At 54.7% G+C, this 21,863-nt stretch overlaps 8 protein-coding genes across 8 annotated transcripts; 2 read left to right on the top strand and 6 right to left on the bottom strand.

Annotated features, from left to right (window-relative positions):
- Window positions 1–3,416: 3,416 nt before the first annotated feature.
- On the bottom strand, window positions 3,417–4,354 carry PG985_000505 (cytochrome c oxidase polypeptide IV- mitochondrial precursor; the record flags this gene model as incomplete). The annotated part of the gene is made up of 4 exons (XM_066820274.1): window positions 3,417–3,575; window positions 3,716–3,975; window positions 4,124–4,189; window positions 4,264–4,354. 4 exons carry the CDS (start codon window positions 4,352–4,354, stop codon window positions 3,417–3,419), a joined length of 576 nt encoding a protein of 191 aa, XP_066691153.1.
- A 1,984-nt stretch (window positions 4,355–6,338) lies between these two features.
- Window positions 6,339–7,061, bottom strand: PG985_000504 (NUDIX hydrolase domain-like protein; the record flags this gene model as incomplete). The annotated part of the gene is made up of 1 exon (XM_066820273.1): window positions 6,339–7,061. One exon carries the CDS (start codon window positions 7,059–7,061, stop codon window positions 6,339–6,341), a length of 723 nt encoding a protein of 240 aa, XP_066691152.1.
- A 3,283-nt stretch (window positions 7,062–10,344) lies between these two features.
- Window positions 10,345–11,894, top strand: PG985_000503 (uncharacterized protein; the record flags this gene model as incomplete). The annotated part of the gene is made up of 2 exons (XM_066820272.1): window positions 10,345–11,494; window positions 11,554–11,894. 2 exons carry the CDS (start codon window positions 10,345–10,347, stop codon window positions 11,892–11,894), a joined length of 1,491 nt encoding a protein of 496 aa, XP_066691151.1.
- Window positions 11,895–12,326: 432 nt separating this feature from the next.
- On the bottom strand, window positions 12,327–15,029 carry PG985_000502 (beta-glucosidase; the record flags this gene model as incomplete). The annotated part of the gene is made up of 2 exons (XM_066820271.1): window positions 12,327–14,750; window positions 14,862–15,029. The coding sequence occupies 2 exons, from the start codon at window positions 15,027–15,029 to the stop codon at window positions 12,327–12,329; spliced, it is 2,592 nt and encodes an 863-aa protein (XP_066691150.1).
- A 486-nt stretch (window positions 15,030–15,515) lies between these two features.
- PG985_000501 (uncharacterized protein) lies at window positions 15,516–16,102 on the bottom strand (the record flags this gene model as incomplete). The annotated part of the gene is made up of 3 exons (XM_066820270.1): window positions 15,516–15,830; window positions 15,899–15,982; window positions 16,049–16,102. 3 exons carry the CDS (start codon window positions 16,100–16,102, stop codon window positions 15,516–15,518), a joined length of 453 nt encoding a protein of 150 aa, XP_066691149.1.
- Window positions 16,103–16,617: 515 nt separating this feature from the next.
- On the bottom strand, window positions 16,618–17,484 carry PG985_000500 (uncharacterized protein; the record flags this gene model as incomplete). The annotated part of the gene is made up of 1 exon (XM_066820269.1): window positions 16,618–17,484. One exon carries the CDS (start codon window positions 17,482–17,484, stop codon window positions 16,618–16,620), a length of 867 nt encoding a protein of 288 aa, XP_066691148.1.
- Window positions 17,485–18,675: 1,191 nt separating this feature from the next.
- PG985_000499 (uncharacterized protein) lies at window positions 18,676–19,089 on the bottom strand (the record flags this gene model as incomplete). The annotated part of the gene is made up of 1 exon (XM_066820268.1): window positions 18,676–19,089. The coding sequence occupies one exon, from the start codon at window positions 19,087–19,089 to the stop codon at window positions 18,676–18,678; it is 414 nt and encodes a 137-aa protein (XP_066691147.1).
- Window positions 19,090–19,620: 531 nt separating this feature from the next.
- PG985_000498 (amino acid transporter) lies at window positions 19,621–21,776 on the top strand (the record flags this gene model as incomplete). The annotated part of the gene is made up of 8 exons (XM_066820267.1): window positions 19,621–19,779; window positions 19,853–20,066; window positions 20,120–20,289; window positions 20,404–20,753; window positions 20,815–21,245; window positions 21,301–21,381; window positions 21,446–21,523; window positions 21,589–21,776. The coding sequence occupies 8 exons, from the start codon at window positions 19,621–19,623 to the stop codon at window positions 21,774–21,776; spliced, it is 1,671 nt and encodes a 556-aa protein (XP_066691146.1).
- Between the last annotated feature and the right edge of the window lie 87 nt (window positions 21,777–21,863).

Raw genomic sequence — 21,863 nt, 5'->3', positions numbered from 1 at the left:
CTGCCGACTTGGTAAAGTACCGATTTAGCGATATGCACACTATGTACTTACCCCTAGGCCGATCCCCAAGACCTGGGAGCCAATCCTATCCTGGACAATGCGGCTCTCTTCGCTCAATGGGTGGATGGGTGGGTGGATGGAGCTGGGCCGAAAAGGACACTCGCTCCATACTAATACGATCGATGCGCGCACACGCAACCCCGTCGAGCCCGTCTGTCTGTCTTCTTGTGCACCCTACGCTCCTACATACATACGATTCAATTTGATCGGCGGCGGAAATAATGGAAAGGGCCAGAAAAAACCTGCTCGATTTGAATGGAAGCGAGTGCGGCGCAGCTGCTAGTTGGTTTGACCAAATCACCAAACCGGCAGCAGTATGCGACGCAATGCGAGGGTGCAAATTGGCGGGTTCCACGGGCGGCGCTGGGTTCTGGCGTTTTTTTCCTTCTCTTCATCTCCCTCTCGTTTCGTCAGGAAGACTATACCCATGTATATTTATATATTCCTCGATATGCAGCTCGATTTAGAGAGGAGAGAGTATACTGTAGCTGTGACCAGATGTGGAGTGAGTGCAGGGATTGATTTCAATGGTCATGCAGCTAGGCTGGAATGACCGGAGTGTGGTATGTTGACGGCTTGACGGATGGAGCGACAGGCCTATCTACTGGACAGGCTGCATACCTACATGCCTACGTCGGTTCACGTGGAGGAGGATACCTCAGTAAGGATCACCATCCGCGGCGAGCGGGCGTCGCGAGCATCGTACTTTAACCTCAAAGATCAAATACGGTCTTTGGATACCTAGGTAGGTAAGCTGATCCATACTCGTTTGGCCGCGTGGACGATAAACACATTTCTAAGGTCGGCGTTTTACGATTTGGAGCTGACTGGGCCCCGAGAGGCAGTGACTAATTGCCCGCTGCGGAACCAACAGGTCTCGCCAGAATACGGCGCGCGCACACCCACGCAACGCCGTTGATTGTGTCGATGACTAGGTATGATACGTAGGGCCGGTGTCAATCAGGTGATGGGGAAGCTAGGCAGAAAAGATATTTGTTTACCGCGAGGGAAGAAACGGGATACCTTTTGCTTGGGATCAGACGGACTATGGGGCAAAGGGCTGCGATCTGTATGGTCAGCACAATACGATGCGATACGGTACCCTGCAGTAACCTTTCTACAAGAAGCCAAGCCATAGGCATATATATATCAACCGATATAGTAATCATTCAACATGATTGACTGCTTGCCTGCCGAGGACGAGGCAACAGATTAACATTGATGTATGGAGTGCTGTGCAACAAGTAGAAGTACGTACAGGGAGAGTACATACTCTCTCAATAGAACCTTACCTAGTGCCTACCTCCTGCCTTGTGCATCGTATTCAATGTTTGGCGCCGCCTATCGCCATGAACTCAGACGGTTTCCTATTGGCCTATTGGGTTTCCATGCCATGCGCCTATTATGTCTCCTACAGTACTATGCCGCAAAGGGGCACGGCCACAGTCTCCCAGCTTCGCATCGTCAAAAATACATTTTCATTACTCCGTACAAGGGGCGAAACGGGGTTAAGCGAGGCGAGGAAAACATTCCATCCGTTGCAATACCAGTATTCATTGCCAACTGTCCAAGTCGCAACAACAAGGTACGCTTTGCTATGCGTGCTTCGCATGGCCGGTTGCCGGCCGAGTTGAAGATAAAAAAAAGTCCGACATTTTCGTATCCACGCTTACACTTCATCCCCATCTGTTTCTCTCGTATATATCTCCCTCCCACTATATACGATTCGCCCTATATAGCGAGTGGCCCCATATGATAGCGCCTGTTTGGAAATAGGATTCGTGATTATGCATTATGGCCTCAGTCTCAGTCTCAACCCATCACACACGGAAAAAGAAAGGGAGAGGATGGGGGAGTGTATCAGATCATCCAACAGTCATCCATCATTCCAAAGTACCGAATTGCCTAGCTCGCGTGCACAAAGGGACCTACAGAGAAATTTGTATAGAAAAAAAAGAGGCGGCAATACTCCCCCGTGGCAGCTTCCAACACCAATGAACGTATCTTTTGTCTAGGTTGTCTTACTATGGGTGCCGGTCCCCACCACCCAATCCTTCCACCCCCCATCTCCCACCCCCTGGTCCAATAAAGCTGAGCTCACTAATAACATGAACCCAAGGTGTGTCTTTGACTCCCTCGCTCGTCTCGTCCTCTCTCATCCAACGTCGAGTATTGGGGGTACCGACCACCGACCTTAACCACCCCCCAAGCCCCTTCCCTGCCCACGTATAGGTGCATCATATATCCACTCAAGGCCGGCCAAATAGTGCTATAAAACTTGCGTAACATTCGATCGGCATTTCGGATCCCGCCTGCCGCCTTTTCCTTCCTCTCTCTGAATCCTGCCGCCGTAAAGGAGTAAAGGAGCGCGCGGACGCTTCAACACGACGAGGTCTTTATAGACAATTTAGACTCTGCCCGACTTGTGCATCCAGGAGGTACAGGCTACGGAGTTCCTCCTTTATGAGAAGTCGCTTGCTGCCAGGTCCCCGATTCTTTATCTCTCCGATTCGTCATCGGAGAATCTTGCCAGCCAACTTTGGTGGTATCCTTGGGGGATGTAAGCTGGAGCAGGAATCTAACTAGGGTTGTCCGGATTTGGGCAAAAACCTACTGCTATACACCGTCAGGGCTTCTTCTCCAAACACTGTATACCGCCACGTTAGCGTACCCCGGGGGAGGTCCAACAACACATGCATACGGAGTACTTGACTGCTAGAATGTCCATATACTGCCTCGGGCATAAGAGGCCCAAGGGTTCAGAGATCCCAAGGTGAGGTGGTACAAATAAATATGATGCCTGTTCGGGCCCTTCTACTTTCTTGCCACCTCTTCGCTTGCTCACCGCAGGAGGCTCACCTGACTACCTCCTAGGGGAGCCCAAGGAAATGCCAGGTCCAATGATTGGGCATGGACGTATCGCATAGCTGTGCCATCATTATCACGCCACTCACTACTCCCGTTTTCCCATCTGACTGCCTGCCTTGATAGGAAAACCCAGGCCTCACTAAGTGCCAGGTAGATACGATAGGTGCATTGAAAAAGCAAGTACCTGTCACACGAAACATCCCCCAATATAGGTATATAGGTATATGTAACTCGGCGAGGCATCATCATCAGCCACACTGGTCAGCACTGGGCCTTTCTCAAACGGATTATGCATGCATATTACGCCCGTCGTGGGGGGGGCTCTATACACAAAAGAACTCTTGTACACTGCCGATGGATTCTTTCTCTACTAATCTACAGCCGGCACCGTCCGTTGCATCACGCCTTCCCTAACTCTGGGGTTCTCTCCCTCTCCCTCTCCAAATCTCCGGATTACGCTCACCAGCCGATGATATCATAGGGGCGATTTACCAGTACTGGGGCTTGACGTAATCGGCGAAGGTCTTGGGCTCCTCGTAGCCGTGGTGGTCGTGGTGGCCGTGGCCATCGTCCTGGGGACCGACGTACTCCATCTTGTAGACGCTGCCGCACTCGGGGCATCGCTCAATCGGGCGCTCGCGGGACATCTGCAAAGCATCATGGTCAGCTTCTCCGTTCGGGTGTAGCTAGAGCCACATCATAGTATCGTATGTCGTAGCTAGACGTGTGCCTAACTATACAGCTACACACTTGGCGCCATATCCGGTGGGGGTTTGTTTGTACGTACACCGAGCCAGTGAACGACGTGAGAGTCGGCGGGGTAGCCAGTGCAGCCGGCGTACTGCTCGTCACCAGCAGACTTGACCATAATGGGGTTGTCGATGGTACCCTTTCGCGACGCATCGAGGGGGCGCATGTCGAAGATGTCAACGCCCTCCATCTTACCCAGAATTTCCAGACGCTCGAGACCGGTGGACTGCTCGAGATCGGTGGGAACGGTACCGGGCGCGGCACCGGGTCCGATCAGGTCGTCCTCGGTCTTGATGTCTGTGTAAAAGTGCGAAAGTCCATGTCAGCCTGCTGCCCAACTGTTTCCTGCTCATTTGCCTCCCAATTGGCCCCAATCGCATCGCGTGGCCGGTTCAGCACTCAATTGGTCAATTGAACCCAATTGACTCGAGGGGAAATTGCGTACCGGCAAAGGCCTTCATCTTCTGGCTGACGGAGGAGTGAGGCTCGACCTTGTTGGCTCCGGCATCACCTGTGATATCGCAAAGTTCAATGGTCAGCTGGGACGAGGCATGACGTGGTGGCGGTGGTGCGGCGGTGCCTTACGTCGCAAGACGGACGCGGTGAAGCTGCGTCGGATGACGGGAGTGACGGCGGCACGGCGGGCGGCCGCGACAGCAGAGCGTTGCAGAAACATTCTAGGTCGTGAGATTGAAGAGCGGAGAGGGTTCGGGTGGGTTTGTCGTCGTGGGGGGTGGTGGTGTTCGATGGGACCTCAGGTTTGGGAAAAAGAGAGGGATTTCTACTTTTCCTTGCTGATTTGATGATACTCTCTCGGCAGCAATGGCTCACAATCGTTCGACCCAAAACCCGAGAGCAGCTCCAAATCCAGCCAATGGGCTTTGCCCTTTTAGGAGCTCAGCAATCCTCCACCCACACTTTCTTCCTTTCCTTCCCTCCACCCTTGGCTTAGTCATTGACATCACGTGACGTGCATCACACTGTTAAACCTGGAGAAACAACGACGGTGGAAGACAAGCAGCTACTTCTCAGCAAGATCCTAAATTACTTAATGCATCATGGCATCTACGGCTTGATTTGAAAAGGAGCTATCTATGATGCTGAATTTTCCATATACAATGTCCCTATCACCATGTACAATGCGACATTGCACATGTTGCCCAGTTCACTGGAACAACAAATATATTCATCACCAGCGTTACAACCACATGAGGAATATCGCCTTTCCGTCGATAAGTCTAGCTAAGATAACTCTATGAGTAAAGAGAGCGACCAGGTTAATACTGTTTGATCAATTCCCCAGACACTGAAGTTATGCATGAACGGGCCGCCCCCTAGACAGCCCCCCATCGCCTCATCCGCAGTCATTCGGTTGCATGCCTGGCTCGGCTTCCGACTGGTCCAATTCCTGACTTATATGTATGCGACCCCATGCAGGCGAAGCTCTCCTGGCACGAAAGCCACTTGCTGCTTGACACGAGCGTCAACATTTTCCTTACTCCGGTCCCCCTCTTGGTCAGGCTGAAGTGACTTGGGGCCATGCTTGGATCTTTTCTCGAAAAATGAAAATTGAAATTGAACTATTGAAGCGTGCTATGTGCTGTTGGCGCCTGTGTGGCTGATCCTCGGATAAGCTGCAGACCCCTTTCCTACCATGCATACCCAAGATATTTCAGTACAAGATCACCATTTGATTGATGGAATATTACCACCCAATGTCCCTCTCCAAGACCCATGTTTGGAAAGCCGTCAGCATAGAGTATCATTCAGCGCATCATACATTGATGCTCCTCTCCTAAATCCGTCTCCTAAATACGAGTGACGCAACCCGCTTCTTCAGGAAAAGAATAACGAAGGCAAGATATATTGGCATGTGAGAGTTTGGCGTAGCGTACATACGGCAGCAGGATTCACCTTGAGACTTGGCAGGTTTGGACCCTGTACCAACATGCGGAACAAGAATAGCACACGGTATTCCACGTGAAATCGCCCGGTTCGTTGGGTTATGTGAAGACAAATTTAGTTCGGTCTTACTTACCTTGTGTCTATTTGGTTACTGTACTTCCCAGGTTCTATTTGGCCAACATGGGAAACAGGTGAGCGATCCAGAATGCGTCTTACTTTTATTTGATATGCAGTCAATCATTCAAGTTAATATTCCCGTCCTTCTACTAGACCAAGACTTAGAAATTCCGTTTATATAACCTCGTGTTGGAGTTGGGCCGGAGGTGGGAGAGCTGGCTAGCCATGGGACACATGCATTTTACAGTACATAGTCAAGAATAAGGGTCACTGATTGTTCCCACCAACCCATCCATGGTATATACGATTGGTCATGCGATGTGGTTCTCGACCTCAGTACTTGTTGAGGTGATTCCTGGCGTCATAGATGGCAGAATACTCGAACCCCCCCCCGTGCCCCATTGAACTGAAGCTCACCTGTGCTCGGGGATGTGTTTCAAGGCTACCACCGTGTAGTTTTAGGAGCTCGAGCATATTCATATTGTTTTGATCTATGTGCGACTTGAGCAGGCCAGAACAGAGTATTGCCTAGTCTTCAACTGCGATCTATGCATGTGTAATGGTGCTTTGCACTTCATTGGTATCACGCTCTGCCTTCGGCTTCTGCCTCCCTCTAGCCACGAAATCGTCCTACCCCCTCAGGAAACCACATGCGCTCTGAGCTCTCTCCGCAAACGGAATCCTTCCAATATGGACTGCTCCTGTTCGTTGTGCGTGAACGTGATCTCCGTCTCGCCAACTCGATGACCCCGGCACTCCTCCTCGGTGGCCCAAAGGAACGCGACGTGCTCCTCGGGGTCCAGCTTGACCACTGGCGGCGACGTCTTCCCATCTGCTCCTGCCCCTTTCTTTACTTCACCCGACTCCCCGCCCTCCACGTCGGCCAGGAACTCGACCTTGAGCATCCGCCGGCCCCGGCTCGTGAAGAACGGCCGACCCTCGCCGACCTGGGGACCGACGTGCGCGGCGCGCAGCCCGCTCTCCTCCCACAACTCGCGGGCCACCGCGTGCAGGACCGTCTCGTCCTCGTCGTCGCATGCGCCGCCCGGCACCTCCCAGCGCAGCGGCATCGAGTCGTGCGGCGCGCGCTGGACGAGCAGGATGCGGTCTTCTTCTTCCTCCTGCAGTTTATCATGGTCGCTGTTGTGCGTCGTGGCAGCACTGGAAGGAGCAGAACTGGAGGATGATGAGGTGGTGGATGAAAAGGAGGAAAATACGAGGGCCCCCGTGGCGAGACCTTCGAAGCCCGCGTTGGCGGCTAGGTAGGCGGCCATGGATGTGGTGAAGGGAGCGAGGGAGGGGTCGGAGGTAAAGGACGACAGCTTCCCCACAGCTGCTTTTGCATCGGATGTCGATGCCATCTTCTTTGATTATGTTGTAGAGTGAAGTATTCGGTGTGAATTTGTGAAGTTGCCGTGCTTATTTTCCTGTTTGCTTTCGGATCCGCTCCGGAGAACCAGCGGATGAGATGAAGTCGGCACGTCGATCTTTGCACCGCAAAACCCCGGGCCAAGTGGGGTTAAATGGCTGAGACACTTCTCACACCTTTGGAGCGTAACTGATGACCCAACTAACCTCTCGCTCTTTTGAACCGAAGTGCCATTTGTAAGTCTTGAGGGGCAATAGCTCGATGATAGAATGAGCGGATGCATACCATCTATTTTAGACTCGTTGTTTCACTGCGAGCAGGTATCGTCCGAAGGGACTTTGACAAGACGCTGAACATGGTAACCAATCTCACCACCAAACAGCCAATCTTCAACCCGCCGTCAAACAAACATGTGGATGACCGAAGAACATAGCATAAGTAGAGCTATTACCCCCCTAAACCTTGTACGACGATCATATAAGTGTACATGATAGCCTGAGGTATCGAGCAATCTGAGATGCCCAACATTTAGTGCTGGAGCTATTTAATTAGCCACAGGTCATATCAAAGGCTATCTACACTTCATGAACTTCGAAATGTGGGATGTGCAATTGACTCTATTGGCGGTACTTCCAAGTAGTTGTTAATATCTCAAGAAGGGTTGCAGGTCCATCATACTGTTGGTTGTATGGTTGTGAGGTAAGGACAGTGAGGACAAATAAGTGCAACTGGTACACTACAAACCATGGACATCCCTCGAGTCCACATGCTTTCGGTCCTTATCCCCTTCCGTTCAAAATTCAGCCTGGACGAGTTTGCAAGTCGTATAGGCCGAGGCCGGCATGGTCATTGGAATCCTCTTCATATTAGACCGTCTGATGTTACACTAGCTGTGGACTGGGCAGCATCTGATGAGCTAGAATTGATACACACTACCAGGCAAATGATGCATTCCGTATTCTCGAAGGGCTTCTGAGCCGATATGCGTACAAGTTGAAGCTCGCGCATGGTATCATTGGTGTGCACCTGTTCGATTGCAACCCCGGCATCCTGGCATCTTGTATAGATCTTCACTAAGACGCGGGCTTGCTGCGTTCCGCCTGGCAGCTCAAGGCGCCGGTACGTGTAGCACGAGGGCGATTTCGGCCGCCATGGTAAAAAAATCGCGGGTAGGCTACAATATGATGCCGCCCTTCGTCTTCCACGATAATAGCACTTGTGGTGTAGAGAAGCTCCTTCGCTGGCGCCCTGCAATATGCCAGCGTGTTTCCGTGCCTACCGTAGTGAGATTCGTATCCATCTGCGAGCCATGAGCGTGCCTCAACATAGCACCAGCCAGCCACATAATGTTTGCCCAAGATTAGGAATGTCGACGCACAATGCGACTCCTCTGGCAGGACGTAGTTCGAGGCTCGCGGTCTGCGAAATTTGTCAAGGAGGACTGCGCCCGTTTGTGCAGGCAGGTCTCCGGCGCGCGGGACGGCGTCAAGTAGAGACGGCGACGTCGACTCAAAACAGTGCCGGCCTGAACATATTTTCAATTGCCTGACTATCCGTGAGGCACGTCTCAAGGAGCGAAGCGTTTACCTTTTTAAAATGATTTGCAAAAAAAGGTGTTTATTGCAGAGCGTGGACGGGAATAAAGGCCCTTGGTGCCGCATGAGGCTTGCCGTGGATCCCCTGCTCTTTCGCACCAGTTGTGAAACATGTCAACCCACCCCTGACCCCTGACCTTTAGGGAGCTCAGGTTGCAATTGTGACCGTCCCGTCAGTGAGCGTCGTGCGGGCCATGTCTCAAACAGAGCATAACATTGGATCTATATACCTTGCTAGGTACTGTATGCTGAATGGGGCGAGTTTCCCCGAAATAGATATGACTTTTCTGTGATCCGCGTCCAGCCAGATCTCACATTGATGCACATATTACTCCGTAGTACAATAACGATATAGCAGCCAACCCTACTGCATATTCGCCTGGACATGCCGCGTAACGTCGAGCACTAATGCCATGACAGAACGCCACGCCCCGTCAGCTGAAAGGAAAAGTAAAATAGCTGTCCAAGCCACCGACGAACCGACCGATGACCTCTGTTTCCTGGGGGGAAACGTGACAAGTTCCAAGTATCGGATGCTCGTCGGATGGAAAAGCCCAGTGCCCAGTTCTGCCCAGGGAAACTGGCCCTCCGCCCAGACAGTTAGTGGTTCAGCGGGCGGGCGCCAGGCTACAGTGGCTCGGTGGATATCCCCCCAATGCCCAGCAAAGTCGCATCGGCATCCTTGTAACAACAATGCGCTGCTCGCAGCAAAAAGGCAGGCCGTTTCTGGTGTTTGATGTGCGCTGCCAATCTCCACCCTTGTCGCCTCGGCTCCCCTCTCTTTCCCTCCCGCTTGAGAGTTGAGATGGCAAGTGGCATTGGCATTGGCAGGTGCGGTTTGCTTGCCGTACGCAGAAAGCTGGGCTTTTATTAGTTAGCGAGTCTTGTCTAGTGGACTTGTCCCTGATTAGTGTATCCAGTCATTGGAGCCCTTCGCGACCGCCCAGCCCGCCCGGCTCGTCCTCTATCCAGTCGTTGGCCCTCTCTTCCAAAAGCCGATTCCGTACTGCAGATGGAATCGCAGCGGTGCCTCTTAATCTAACCTATCTACCTGCCTTGTGTAACCTTTTTCGGCTTTCTTGGGCTTTTTGTTTTTTTCTTGGTCCCTTTCGTCATTCGTCGTCCTCGTCGCCTTCCGTTTCCATCGCCTGCATCCGGGATGCTTGGCTAATACGTCGTTCATTATTTCATTTCTGTCTGGTCCAGCCACCAGCAGCGTAATCGTTGGTTGTATTACAATAATCGCCGGCCGCCCTCTTCCGACCCTTCCTGGTGGCAACTCCGACGAAAGCAATCGCTGATACCTGCTCTTTAATTCACTCTCTTCTATATTCATACATCGCGTCGCTGGTTCGGTCTGTTCATTATTATTACAACTACGGTCCCCCGCGATTCTTCGGTCATTCCGAAGCTGACTCGATCTACGGGCTTGCGGATCTATTATTGGCTTCATTAGAAGACATTGTCTCACCTATAGACTGGCATCGCTCATCCCATATAGCCACGCATTTCAGTTATAATCCAGACTGTACATTTTTGGATTCTTTAGCTTGGGCTGTCCAGCTATTCCGCGAAAAGGTACTGGGAGGCGAGCTTGATTGCAGACACTATACATGCATAACCGCTAACACTCACCTTAAGGTTAATACTGTGCCTGGCACGTAAGTGACTGACCCGAGAATGACGGCCTTGTCATTCTTCCTGGCTTCCTCCGTCGTAGCTCTGGGGACTCAAGCACAACATGTCGTCGCGCGGGACGACACGCCCATGCCTATGCCTAGCCATGGCGCAAACTGTATCCGGTTTCCCGTCTTCCATTCGACTAACCGCGAGGTCTTTGGCGATATGTGGGAGAAGCGCGGCATTGAGACGTTGCCGCTAGCGAACCGATCGGATGTGGCATACTATGCCAGGTTGGACATCGGGAACCCGCCGCAGCAGAATTATGTGCAGCTGGACACCGGCTCCTTCGAATTATGGGTGAACCCGGACTGCACGAATCTCGTCACAACATCCGACCAACGGTTCTGCCAGGCTGTAGGGTCCTATGATCCCAAAAAGTCGAAATCGAGCAACGTCACGCAGTCTACCAAGACTCTCAGATACGGTATAGGGAGCGCGAACATCCAGTATGTCACGGACGACATAGCTTTCCAGAACTCGAAGAACACTTTGAAGAATGTTCGGTTCGGCTTTGCTACGGAGACCAAGGACGAGTTTTTCGGGATTATGGGAATCGGACACGGCAACGGCGTTAATGTTGGTTACAAGAACTTTGTCGACGAACTGGAGGCCCAGAACGTTACGGCCACGAAGGCGTTCAGTCTTGCCCTCGGCAGCAAAGACGAGCAGGAGGGCATGGTGATGTTCGGGGGCTTGGATACAGCGAAATTTGCGGGCAACCTCGCGACCTTGCCCATCGTCCCCGCCTCGCAATCACCCGATGGAGTCGCACGATACTGGGTGGACATGAACTATATGAGTCTGACGCCCCCCAGCGGAAATATGAAGAAGTACACCAACACCACCATGGCCGTCTTCCTCGACAGCGGCGCAACTCTCACGCTTCTTCCGACGACCTTGGCCAACACCATCGCTGCCGACTTTGGCGCCCAGGGCACAGACGCCAACGGGTTCTATCCGGTTGACTGCGCTTTGGCGAAAATGCCAGGGACCGTCGATTTTGCCTTCCCCGGCGTGACCATTCGCGTGCCCTACAAGGAGATGATTCGAGAGGTCCCGACCGCTTTTGGAGCACTGTGCTACCTCGGTATCTCCCCCAACGAAGACTTCGTTCTGCTCGGAGATACCATGCTGCGCTCTGCATATGGTAGGTTACAAACCATCCCCCCTTACTAAGTCAAATTTGACATGACTAACGTTTCGCAGCCGTCTTTGATCAAACCAACAACGCCATCCACATGGCTCAATACACCAACTGTGGCACAGAAGACATGGAAATCTTCCCGGACACGAACTTCACCTCCATCAAGGGCAAGTGCAAGGCACCCAATTTCAAGCCCGCCTCGACGACCGTTACCACAAGCGAAAGGCCCCTCCTGCCCACCACCATGCCTACGGGGACCAACCGACCCACGGCCGCCGGTCCGCCGTCCGGGTCGGGATCGACCGGGCCTGATTCGGCAGCCTCGGCCATGAGGAGCGGCCTGGGCTGGCTGAGCATATGCGTTTTATCGACGACTGTTTTTAGTTTAGCGGCGCTATCTTAGAATTCGCGAAATCACCTTATGTATAGGCATTGGCATTGGACGACGGCGTTTAGGGTGTATATACTTCTTCGAGGCCGCACCACGACGGGGGCGGCGCCTTGCACATACCATTTACACAGAGCGGAGCGATGTTTGGCCAATAATGGGCTCTCTGTTATACATATCTTGGATACCCGAAGGGGCCGACAATGTATAGGTTATTTAGTAATACAATAGTGTCCCCAAATCTTCTTTTTTTCTAAATGAGACAGCTAGCATGAGTCGCTGTGGACTGTTCTCAATAGGCTCACATTCAGGGGTCTATGCTGGGAACCCTGAAGCAAGGAAGGGTTATAATTGATGCATGATACTACTGATCAGCCGGCGTCCTTGAAGCTATTTGCGGCTTATGAGTTGCATTCGCGGACGCTGAAGATCTGTAATAGTACTTCGTTACGCATTCAACACCAACTCTTGACGCAGTGATATGTCCCCGGCCGAGAAACCGAGCATGAAGTCGTACGTCCCGTTCACCAACACCCAGCCGTCTGCATCCGCATCCCACACCTTCAAGTCGTCGATATTCACTCGAAGCTCGACCAGCGCGCTCTCCCCCGCACGGAGCGCGACCTTTTCGAACCCCTTGAGGAGCTTGGGCGGCTCTTGGGCCTGCTCGGGATACCCCACGTAAAGCTGGACGACCTGCCGCGCTTCCACCGGCCCCTCGTTTTTCAGAGTCGCCTTCACGGACACGCCGGTCTCGTTTTTACTACTGCCGTCCCAGGTCGCCGCGATGCCGCTCAGGGAGAATTCGGAGTACGTCAAGCCGTGGCCAAAGGGGAACAAGGGCTCGAAACCCCTCGCGTCGTAAGCCCGGTACCCGACATAGAGCCCCTCGGAATAGGGCACGTCCACCGCATCGCTGAGCTGCACCGCATCCCCCAGCGCCCGCGGGAACGTGAGGGGCAGCTTGCCGCTCGGGCTGACATCGCCGAACAGCAGACGCTCGAGCGCGAGCCCGACCTGCTGCCCCGAGTACCAGGCCTCGAGGACGGCGTCGACGTCGCGCTCCCACGGCATGAGGACGGCCGAGTTGGTGTTGAGGACCATGACCGTCTTCCTGGAGAGCTGCGCCAGGCGCGCGATGACGGCGTCCTGGTCCCCCGGCAGCGCGAGGCCGAGGGCCCCGGCGTCGGCGCCCTCCGAGAGGCGGTCCGAGGCGAAGACGAGGCTGATGTCGGCCCAGCGCGCGAGGGCGACGGCTTCGGCGTCGCGGGCCGCGCTGTTGCCCAGGTCGACGCCGAGCGTCATGCCGTAGGCGCCCGTCGAGAGGGAGTGGCCCATGTCGTAGCGCAGTTCGAGCGGGACCTCGGCGCCGGCCTCGAGGTGGGCGACCCCCTGGACCGTGTTGCCGAAGTTGGCGTGCGACATGTTGGCTACTAGTTCGCCGCCGAGGTAGAGCAGCGCCGTGCCCTGGCCCACGAGCGAGAAGTGGTACGTCCCCGTCGCGTTGGGTAGGAAGACGCCCTCGTAGACGGCCGAGAAGACCTGGGGCCACGACCGCCACAGCTCCGCGGGGTACGTGGCCGCGGTGATATTGGGGACGAACTGCTCGATCGTCTGGTTCAGGGGTGCCGTGAAGTCGGTGGTCGGGTAGTACGTCGCCCGCACCCCGCCGCCCTTGAACATGCGGGACGGAATCGTGGGGAACTGCCCCGTGCCCGGGTACGCCTCGGCATACCGGACCGAGATGTTCTCGGCGGCGCCGCGCCTTTGTAGGGCCTCCAGCGGCGCCTGCACGACCGTCGTCGAGTCGATGACGAAGCCGCCGTGGTTTTCCGAGACCTGCGCTTCGGCGGTGGCGTCCACGCCGAAGACGGCGATCTTGGCGTACTTGGCCGGCGAGAGCGGCAGCGTCGCCTCGGCGTTCTTGAGCAGCACCGCGCCGTCTTCGACCATCTGCTGCGCCAGGTCCAGGTGGGCCTGGGTCCGGACGTGGGCGAGCGAGTCGCCGGTCACGGGATCGTCGATCTGGCCGAGCTTGAACATGTACCTCCAGACCCGCGCGACCATGTCGTCGATCCGCGCGGACGGGACGCTGCCGTCCAGAACGGCCTCGACCAGGGGCTTGCCGTAGTAGTCGGGGAAGCCGTAGGACTCGGTCAGGTCGCCGCCGGGCATGCTAATATCCAGACCCGCCATGACGGCGCCGACGGTGCTGCGCGTGGAGAAGTACCAGTCCGCCACCACGAAACCCTCGAAGCCCCAGTCCCGGCGCAGCGTCTGGTTGAGGAGCCAGTCGTTCTCGCAGGCGTAGTACCCGTTCAGCCGGTTGTAAGAGCACATGACGGAAGCCGCATCGCCCTCCTGGACCGCCGCCTTGAACGCCGGCAGGTAAAGCTCGTGCAAAACCCGCCGGTCGACTTCAGCGTCGACCGCAACCCACTCGGGCCCGGCACCGAACCGGTTCGTGTCTTGGTTGTAAGCGGCGAGGTGCTTGGGGCAGGCGAGGGCGCCCTGGCTCTGGATCCCCTGCACGCCCGCCACGGCCATGCGCGCCGTTAGCCAGGGGTCCTCGGAGAAGGTCTCGGCGGCGCGGGCCCAGAGCGGCGAGCGCAGGATGTTGATGGTGGGCGCGAGCACCACGTTCCGGCCCTTGCCCAGGTGCTCCTGCGCCAGCGCCTGCCCGTACGCGTACTGCACTGACGTGTTCCAGGTGGCCGCGGCGACCACGGGCGCGGGAAACGTCGTCACGTTGTTCAGCGAGTTGCCCACCCCTGCCGGGCCGTCGCCCATGCAGATGTCCGGAATGCCCAGCGTGCTATTCCCGCTGATGTGTCCGATGCACGCGTTCACGCCCGTGCCGTTGTCCGTTAGCTGTTGGGGATTAGTAGGTTAGTAAAGTAGATATACATCTCAGTCTGTTTAGTCGAAGGGACTGGGTGGACCTGTCCGAAGAATGTTTGAATCATGCGTGCATGCACTTACCTCAGTATCGCCCGACAGCATGGCGTGCTTCTGAGTGTCGTTGAGAGTCTCAATGAAAGCCAGAAGGCGCTCCTCAAACGGCAACGAAGCGTCGAGCCATGGCTGCTGCGCCGCAAGCACAGCTGCCACTGCTGAGAAAGTGGACAAGACTAGGGAGGTTGTCCTCATCGTAGATATCGGGCCACAAAAGGTGAGTATCTACGCTCAGCTAGAGCTTGGTATAAGCTTGCCTGTAGACATGCTGAGAAAAACGAGGCAGGCAGGGCGTAGATATGTCGCATGCAGGACAGTGACTCGTCGGAGCCCATTCCGTCCACTTAGAAGCCGATAACCGTCGTTCCACCCGGTATTTCGGAGAGTTCAATAGAAGAAACCCATGCGGACTACTCCGTATAATAATATTGTTGAACAGGTGCCTTATCACAATGGGGTCTCCAAGGGCCACCGTCCCCAGATTCCCCATATCTCTCTCTTGCTCATCCCACGTCGCCCCACACGCTGAGATAGGAAGCTGCATCCTCGGTTGGCAGGTTAGTCCCGGTCATCAGCGCCGGTGCCGGTGTCTAGATTACCGGTAATGATGTGGGGGGTGCCAAGGAACTCCAGAGTGGATAATTTGATGACGGGGTGAGCCGGGGTCTCCATGTCGACTGTCTAACGATATTCACCCCCACAATCTCCCGTTGCCTCGAACATCTCCTGCCGCCGACTCTTGGCCAGAACGCGCTCAAGTGCTTGCTGGTCTTCCTCGTCCAATGACCAGCCGAGACTGGCTATATTCTCCTCCGTATGCTCGCTGATGCCCATGCGGGCTCCCACAATGACCGCCCCTACATATGGGAAATCCAGCACCCAGCGCGTAGCTACATTGGAGACGCTGACCTTGTGCTTAACACCGATGGCTTGGAGTGTACTGAGCAGTTCTTGGAATAAGTCCCAGTCTCCCCAGGATCGGATCATGCCATGATACTGTAATGCATTTTCATCAGAAAAGGGGCCATTCGATAGTCCCAGGCTATATGCATTTCGTGACTTACTTTGCGCTGACTCGGCGTTATCGCTTCGTCGTAAAGGTCGGGCTCGGCCTTTCCAAGCCACTTCTCTGCCAGAAAGCCTCCGCACTGCCACGGGGAAGCAATCAGTAGATGATTCGAGTAAATGAGCTTTTGACTGAAGTCTGCACTTACCAGGGTACCGTATGTCAAGAGCTTGATGTCATGCTTCTGGCACAGTTCGCCCATCCGGACCGTTGGCCTGCTGTCAATAAGAGAGAACTGACCCCCACGTTAGTCGAACAATAGAACCAGACGATAACTACAGAACACTACTCACTTGTACTTGGTTTGAATAAATTTTAGTCCCGTTTTCTATCACTTTCTCCATATGTTGTGTATCGAAGTTGCACAGCCCCAGAGCCCCTACCCGCTCGTCCTCAGCGAGGTGGCGTAGGGCGTCGAGGTATTGTGGATCGTTATACTATGCGCATGTCAGAAGTCGAAGCACTGTTGCGGAATGAACAACCAAGAGGGAGCCCTACAAACTGCCAGTGGAACTGCAGAAGATCTATCCGCTGGGTCTGCAGTCGTTGGCACCGCTCGGACACATTCGCTCTAATGGCATCGCGTGTGACGGTCAGGGGGTGGAAGACGCAGTATTTGGTGGCGGCGAAAAGCGCCTCCTTGTGCGGGTATGCTGAGCGAAAGCGACCCTACACAGGGCAATATCAGTATTGGCTCTCCCTCCATCTCGCAGACGATTACCTCATAATGGCTCCAGCACCTACAAAGATGATCTCGGCATCGCCGTAGTGATCGGCCATGTCAAAGGCAGTGAATCCGCCCTGCACATGTTTGACGAATTGGGAAAGGATCTTTGCCGTCGGCGCAGAGCCCCAGGCCGGACTCGACAGCTGCCAGAGCCCCGAGAAGACGCGGGGCAGCTTCCTGCCGTTCAGCGTAAACGTCTCTGGCGACTCTGAGGGGGCGTCGCCTGTTTCTCCCAGGTCTGTTATCAGCTCCGAGTCCTGCTCGGCCGGTGACCCAAGCAGGCCCGATGTGGCGGCAAGCGCTCTGCTGTACGGATACTCCACCGACGCCTGCGCAGCCGACTGTCGGCCATCCGTCAATATCTGGTGGAGGTTTTGGACCAGTGACAGCTCCTCTCCCGTAAGTTCCCGTACCCCCGAGGGCACCAAGAGCGTCTTCTGCACAGCCGTGACGGCCTGGACCATATCTCCATCGATGGACGCCAGACGGTCCGACGCCCAAGCTTTTTCCTCGTCGTTTCCTTGTAGCGACAGATCCAGGGCGATCTCGGCCAGGTCTCCGGCGAGAGGCAGCGCTTGGTAACACAGCCCGCAGCCGACCATGCAGCGAACGGTATTCCGGGTGGAGTCCAGCCACTGCGCATCTACCTTCGCCGTCGCCCGCGAAGCGGCCGGCAAAGCCGTTTCTTGGATGTACCTTCGAGTTTCTGCCTCAAAGGTGCCTGTGATCTCCGGGTGTGTCGCCAATAGCGATCGTGCAATCATCCTCAACCCGTCCGCGGGCAGGTTCTTGATGATGGTGTCGGTCATCATGTTCACATGGGCGGCTTTCACCCTGGGCTGATTAGGGGTTGCCATCTCGGGGCGTGGTATTAGTGGTTTAGGAGCCTCCAAATTGCGCAAGTTGACGATGAACGGGATGCAAGGTTTGGTGCGTGCGCGCTATTCTGCGAGGACGTAGCAAATGTAACTTCTTTCTCTGGGCGGCGCTACCTGTAGACGTATTGTTATTTTGAGCTGGAGGTTAGGTAAGTTGCCGTTCGTTTTGTGGATTGCCGGCCTACTAAAGGTACATCCCAGGCAAATGCCGGTCAGTCCCGGCGGGGTTCAGAGGGGCCCTGCATTCAAGCATATATCATCTCAGGCGTCGGCTTACCCCAATTGATCATGACTACAGCAATTGGACATCTTTATGTGTAACGTCTGTCTGATTGATTTGAGTCCTTCTCCGGATATTGTCGTTGCCTCCAGTCAGACGAGGACGGCGATATTCATACATGCAAGAGCGCCCGTGTAAGGCAATCGGATTCTCAATGAGCAATGCGGGGGTCGACCCTGCGAGTTCAAAGACTTCAGAAAAAACTCGCAATCAAAGGCCCAGACATCGCATCCAACTTAGAGGTGTTCCAGGCCGGTTACTCGAATGCCATGGAGATGTTGCGACTTATCCCTAGTTCTGCGGCCTGGCTCTATTTCTCCCAAGATTCGATCCATGCAATGACGGCCTACAGTGCGGCTTTTCTGATCAGCATAAGCTGAACCGCGACTTCGATAATCCAACAAGATACAAACATTGAGAAATATGACATAGCTTCCTTTTTCTTTTCGACGCCTGAGGACACCACTAGCCAAATCGAATACCAAATCTGTGATGCTATCCGACCAACTGCAGACTGCATACGCTTTCCCTGGGCAATCTTCGCCGCCAGGCTCAAGCTGCTGATTGCAATCACGATTCCTTGAGAGAATAGTGACGAAGCTTATTGAGAACAGACGAGGGCGATACCCTGATCGTCCCCGTATAGCATCCGTAGGTGGTACGGCTGACTCGAATTCGGCCATCGTCGCAGGTTCTCTGAGCGCGAATGACGCCTCACATCATCAAAACCACTCCACACTCGACAGTCAAGACAGCCATATTCATATCTGCCGGTGTAATTATGAGCCTCGACTCGATTTCGTCAGCATTGGTGAAGGAAATCGGATAAATATGTCCAACAGCGCTGGTTGCAGTATCTAGGACAGAGTTTTCTTCGCCTGATTCCAGCATCACTTTTCCAAGGGCACAACTGTGGTCTCCGCGTGGCTGAATGTGCGGATCCCCTCGCGAACGATTTTGAGCTGAGACGAACAGTTCGGATCGGGACACGCAATCAGGGCGTCTGTAGACATCCAGTCATTCTTGGAAGTGACTCTCTGCTTGGCGGGGAGAAGCGGGAGTACTGCGGCTGTTTTTCTCTTATGAGTCAGTAGGGGAATTTCTAGGGACCCGAAAACTTGAGCCGGATATAACAACAAAGTCTTACACAGGCTGTAGATGCTGATGCCTTGGTTCGGGGGCAGCTCCAGCATCTCACCCTTGAGCGTGAAATAGTCCCCGGCTTTGGCCCCACACAAGATCCTCTTGCCAGGGGGGCAGACGACCTCTACCCGAAGGTCGTACAGCTCAAACTTGTCATCCATGATTGAGCAGCTGAGTAAACCCTCGACGCTTTGAGAAGTAAAGTGGTTTCGTTATTTGACGACTCTATCTGGATTCTAACTACAAAATAGCTTCAACAGAGGCCGAGTCATACCTTTTATCTGCAGATTGTGACTCCAAGTATGTAAGTAGGGTATGCAGGGATCCTATAAACTTGGGACCCCCCTTCGAGTGGAACACGTCTCCGCACACCGGCGTTTAACCCCAATACCCCGGCCTCCTACCACCGGCCTCCCCCAATTCAGCGTCGATAGTGGCATGATTACCGTTAGCTTATCTCGCGGATCTTGGCTCCCCGGTTGGCCTTATCACGTATCCGACATGGCCTACCTAGTCAACCCCGACACCCCTTGTAGCTGCGCGGCTTGAGGGCGCCGAAGGTGCTCCGATGCCTTCAGGTGGGCTATCAAGTTCTGTTATAGTCAGTTGGCGATGCTGCGAGTTTTATTACTCGGCCATTGGCTCATGGCGATAGTCTGAATCTGCTGCACATATTCCCCCAAAAGTTCACAATGGAAAAGGACGACAAGCATGCGGCGAGCTTCAATGCTGCCACCGACATGGAGGACTGCAGCACTGACGATGGAGTCGCCCGGGCCACCGAGACCGAGCAGATCAAGCGCGACCTCAAGTCCCGCCATATCAACATGATTGCCATTGCCGGCATGATCGTACGTTATTGTAAACCCGATTACCGAATTGGTACAATGCGTCGTCGACTAACGGGAACTTGTATAACAAAAGGGCACGGGTCTTTTCCTCAGCTCCGGGACCGTTATCGCCACCGCCGGACCCGCGGGCGCTCTCCTGGCTTACATCGTGATGGGCATAGTGACGGCTGGCGTCTCCTACACGACGGGCGAGATCACGGCGTTCATGCCTTGCACGGGCGGCTTCATCCGGCACGCGACCAAGTTCGTGGAGCCGGCCCTGGGCGCGGCGACGGGATGGAACTTTTGTAAGTAGTCCTTTTTGATCCTACATGGGGCATATATCCCACTCAGTACCCAGCTGATAGCAGAGAAGGGTATACCATGGCGATATCGGTGCCGGCGGAGATCAGCGCGGCGGCGACCATCATGCAGTATTGGAATTGGTGGGTTAGCCCGGCCGTGTGGATCACCGTCTTTCTGGTTTTCATCGTTGTCTTGAACTTCTGCGGCGTTCGGCTTTATGGAGAGGTACGTTTCTCATGCCGCCCCCCTGGACTCAGTGTCCTTGATCTGAACCGATCTTGGCGGTACATGCCCGCCCCTCCAGACCAATGTCCCTAACAACGCCACCCTCACATCTAGTCGGAATTCATATTCGCTTCCCTGAAGATCATGCTGATCATAGGCCTCATCATCGGCGGCCTGGTGGTCGATCTCGGCGGCGGGCCCAATCATGAGCGCCTGGGGTTCCTATACTGGTACAACCCCGGCGCGTTCAATACGTACATCAAGACGGGCAGCGCCGGCCGGTTCCTGGCCTTCTGGAAGGTGCTGCTCTCCGCCGCCTTCAGCTACGGCAACATCCAAGTCGTTGCCATCTCCGGATCCGAGACGCAGGACCCCCGCAAGATCATCCCGGCCGCCACCCGGAAGACCTTCTACCGCGTCTTCGTCTTCTACGTGCTAAGCATCCTCATCGTCGGCATGATCGTGTAAGTAGCAGCGGAGCGCTTCCCCCTGGTTCTACTCGCGTACTAACCAAGAAACAAACAGCCCCTTCAACGACCCCAGCCTCAGCCTCGCAACCGGCACCGCGCAGCAGTCCCCCTTCGTCATCGCCTTCGCGCGCGCCGGCATCTCGGCCGTCCCCTCCATCATCAACGCCGTCGTCTGCACCTCGGCCATCTCGAGCGCCTCGGCCTGCGTCTTCATCGCGTCCCGGACGCTGTACGGCCTGAGCCGCGACGGGCACGCCCCCGCCCTCTTCCAGCGCTGCAACCGCTTCGGCACGCCGCACTACGCCGTCGGCCTCACCTGTCTGCTGCTGCCGCTCGTCTACCTCAACGTCGGCAACAGCACCGCCCTCGTCTTCGGCTGGTTCGTCAACATCACCACCGTTGCTGGGCTTATTGGCTGGATCGTTATTGAGGTTACTTATATTCGGTTCCATGCTGGCCTGAAGGCTCAGGGTTACTCCCGAAATGGTGCGTTCCATCACCTTCAACAATCCTGGGCTTATGCTGACATCAACCACTATAGACCTGCCTTACAAGAGCCCAGGTCAGCCGTACGTGGCATGGGCTACTTTACTAGTAGTGTTTCTCGTAGTCTTTTTCTCGGGTAAGTGCTGCGCGGCTCGCAACGACTAGGCATACTGAGCAAAATCGGAACTAACTCTTTTCAGGGTTCGATGTTTTTGTTGACGGCAAGTTCACTGCCACGGGCTTCTTGACCTGCTACCTGAACGTCTTCATCTTCGCAGGTCAGTACATGCCTCCACTGATATTCTTCCATTTACCTGCCTTCCCGCTAACCGTCATGTGCTAGCATTCTACATATTCTTCAAGTTCTTCCTCAAGTCAAAAGTCGTTCCCTTGGACCAAATCGACTTCGCGTCCGAGTTTCAGGCAATACGGCAGGAAAAAGCCGAGGAAGAAATGTACGAGCGCCAGGAGGAGAAGCATCATGCCAATCCATGGCTTGCTAGGCTCAGTAAAGCTGTACACATGGTTTAGTTCGTTGCACCAGCGGGTGGCATTGAGTAGGTAGAGGTTTTACGCACCCAATAGATCTTGTAACCCAAAGTTGGAAATCTGGAGTGA

This window comes from Apiospora marii (assembly GCF_038362585.1).
Source record: "Apiospora marii strain CBS 49790 chromosome Unknown utg000001l_segment0_segment0, whole genome shotgun sequence".
NCBI classification, from domain to species: Eukaryota; Fungi; Ascomycota; class Sordariomycetes; order Amphisphaeriales; family Apiosporaceae; genus Apiospora; species Apiospora marii.
Note: the sequence above shows the minus strand (reverse complement) of the source record. Positions and strands in the feature narration are given on the sequence as shown.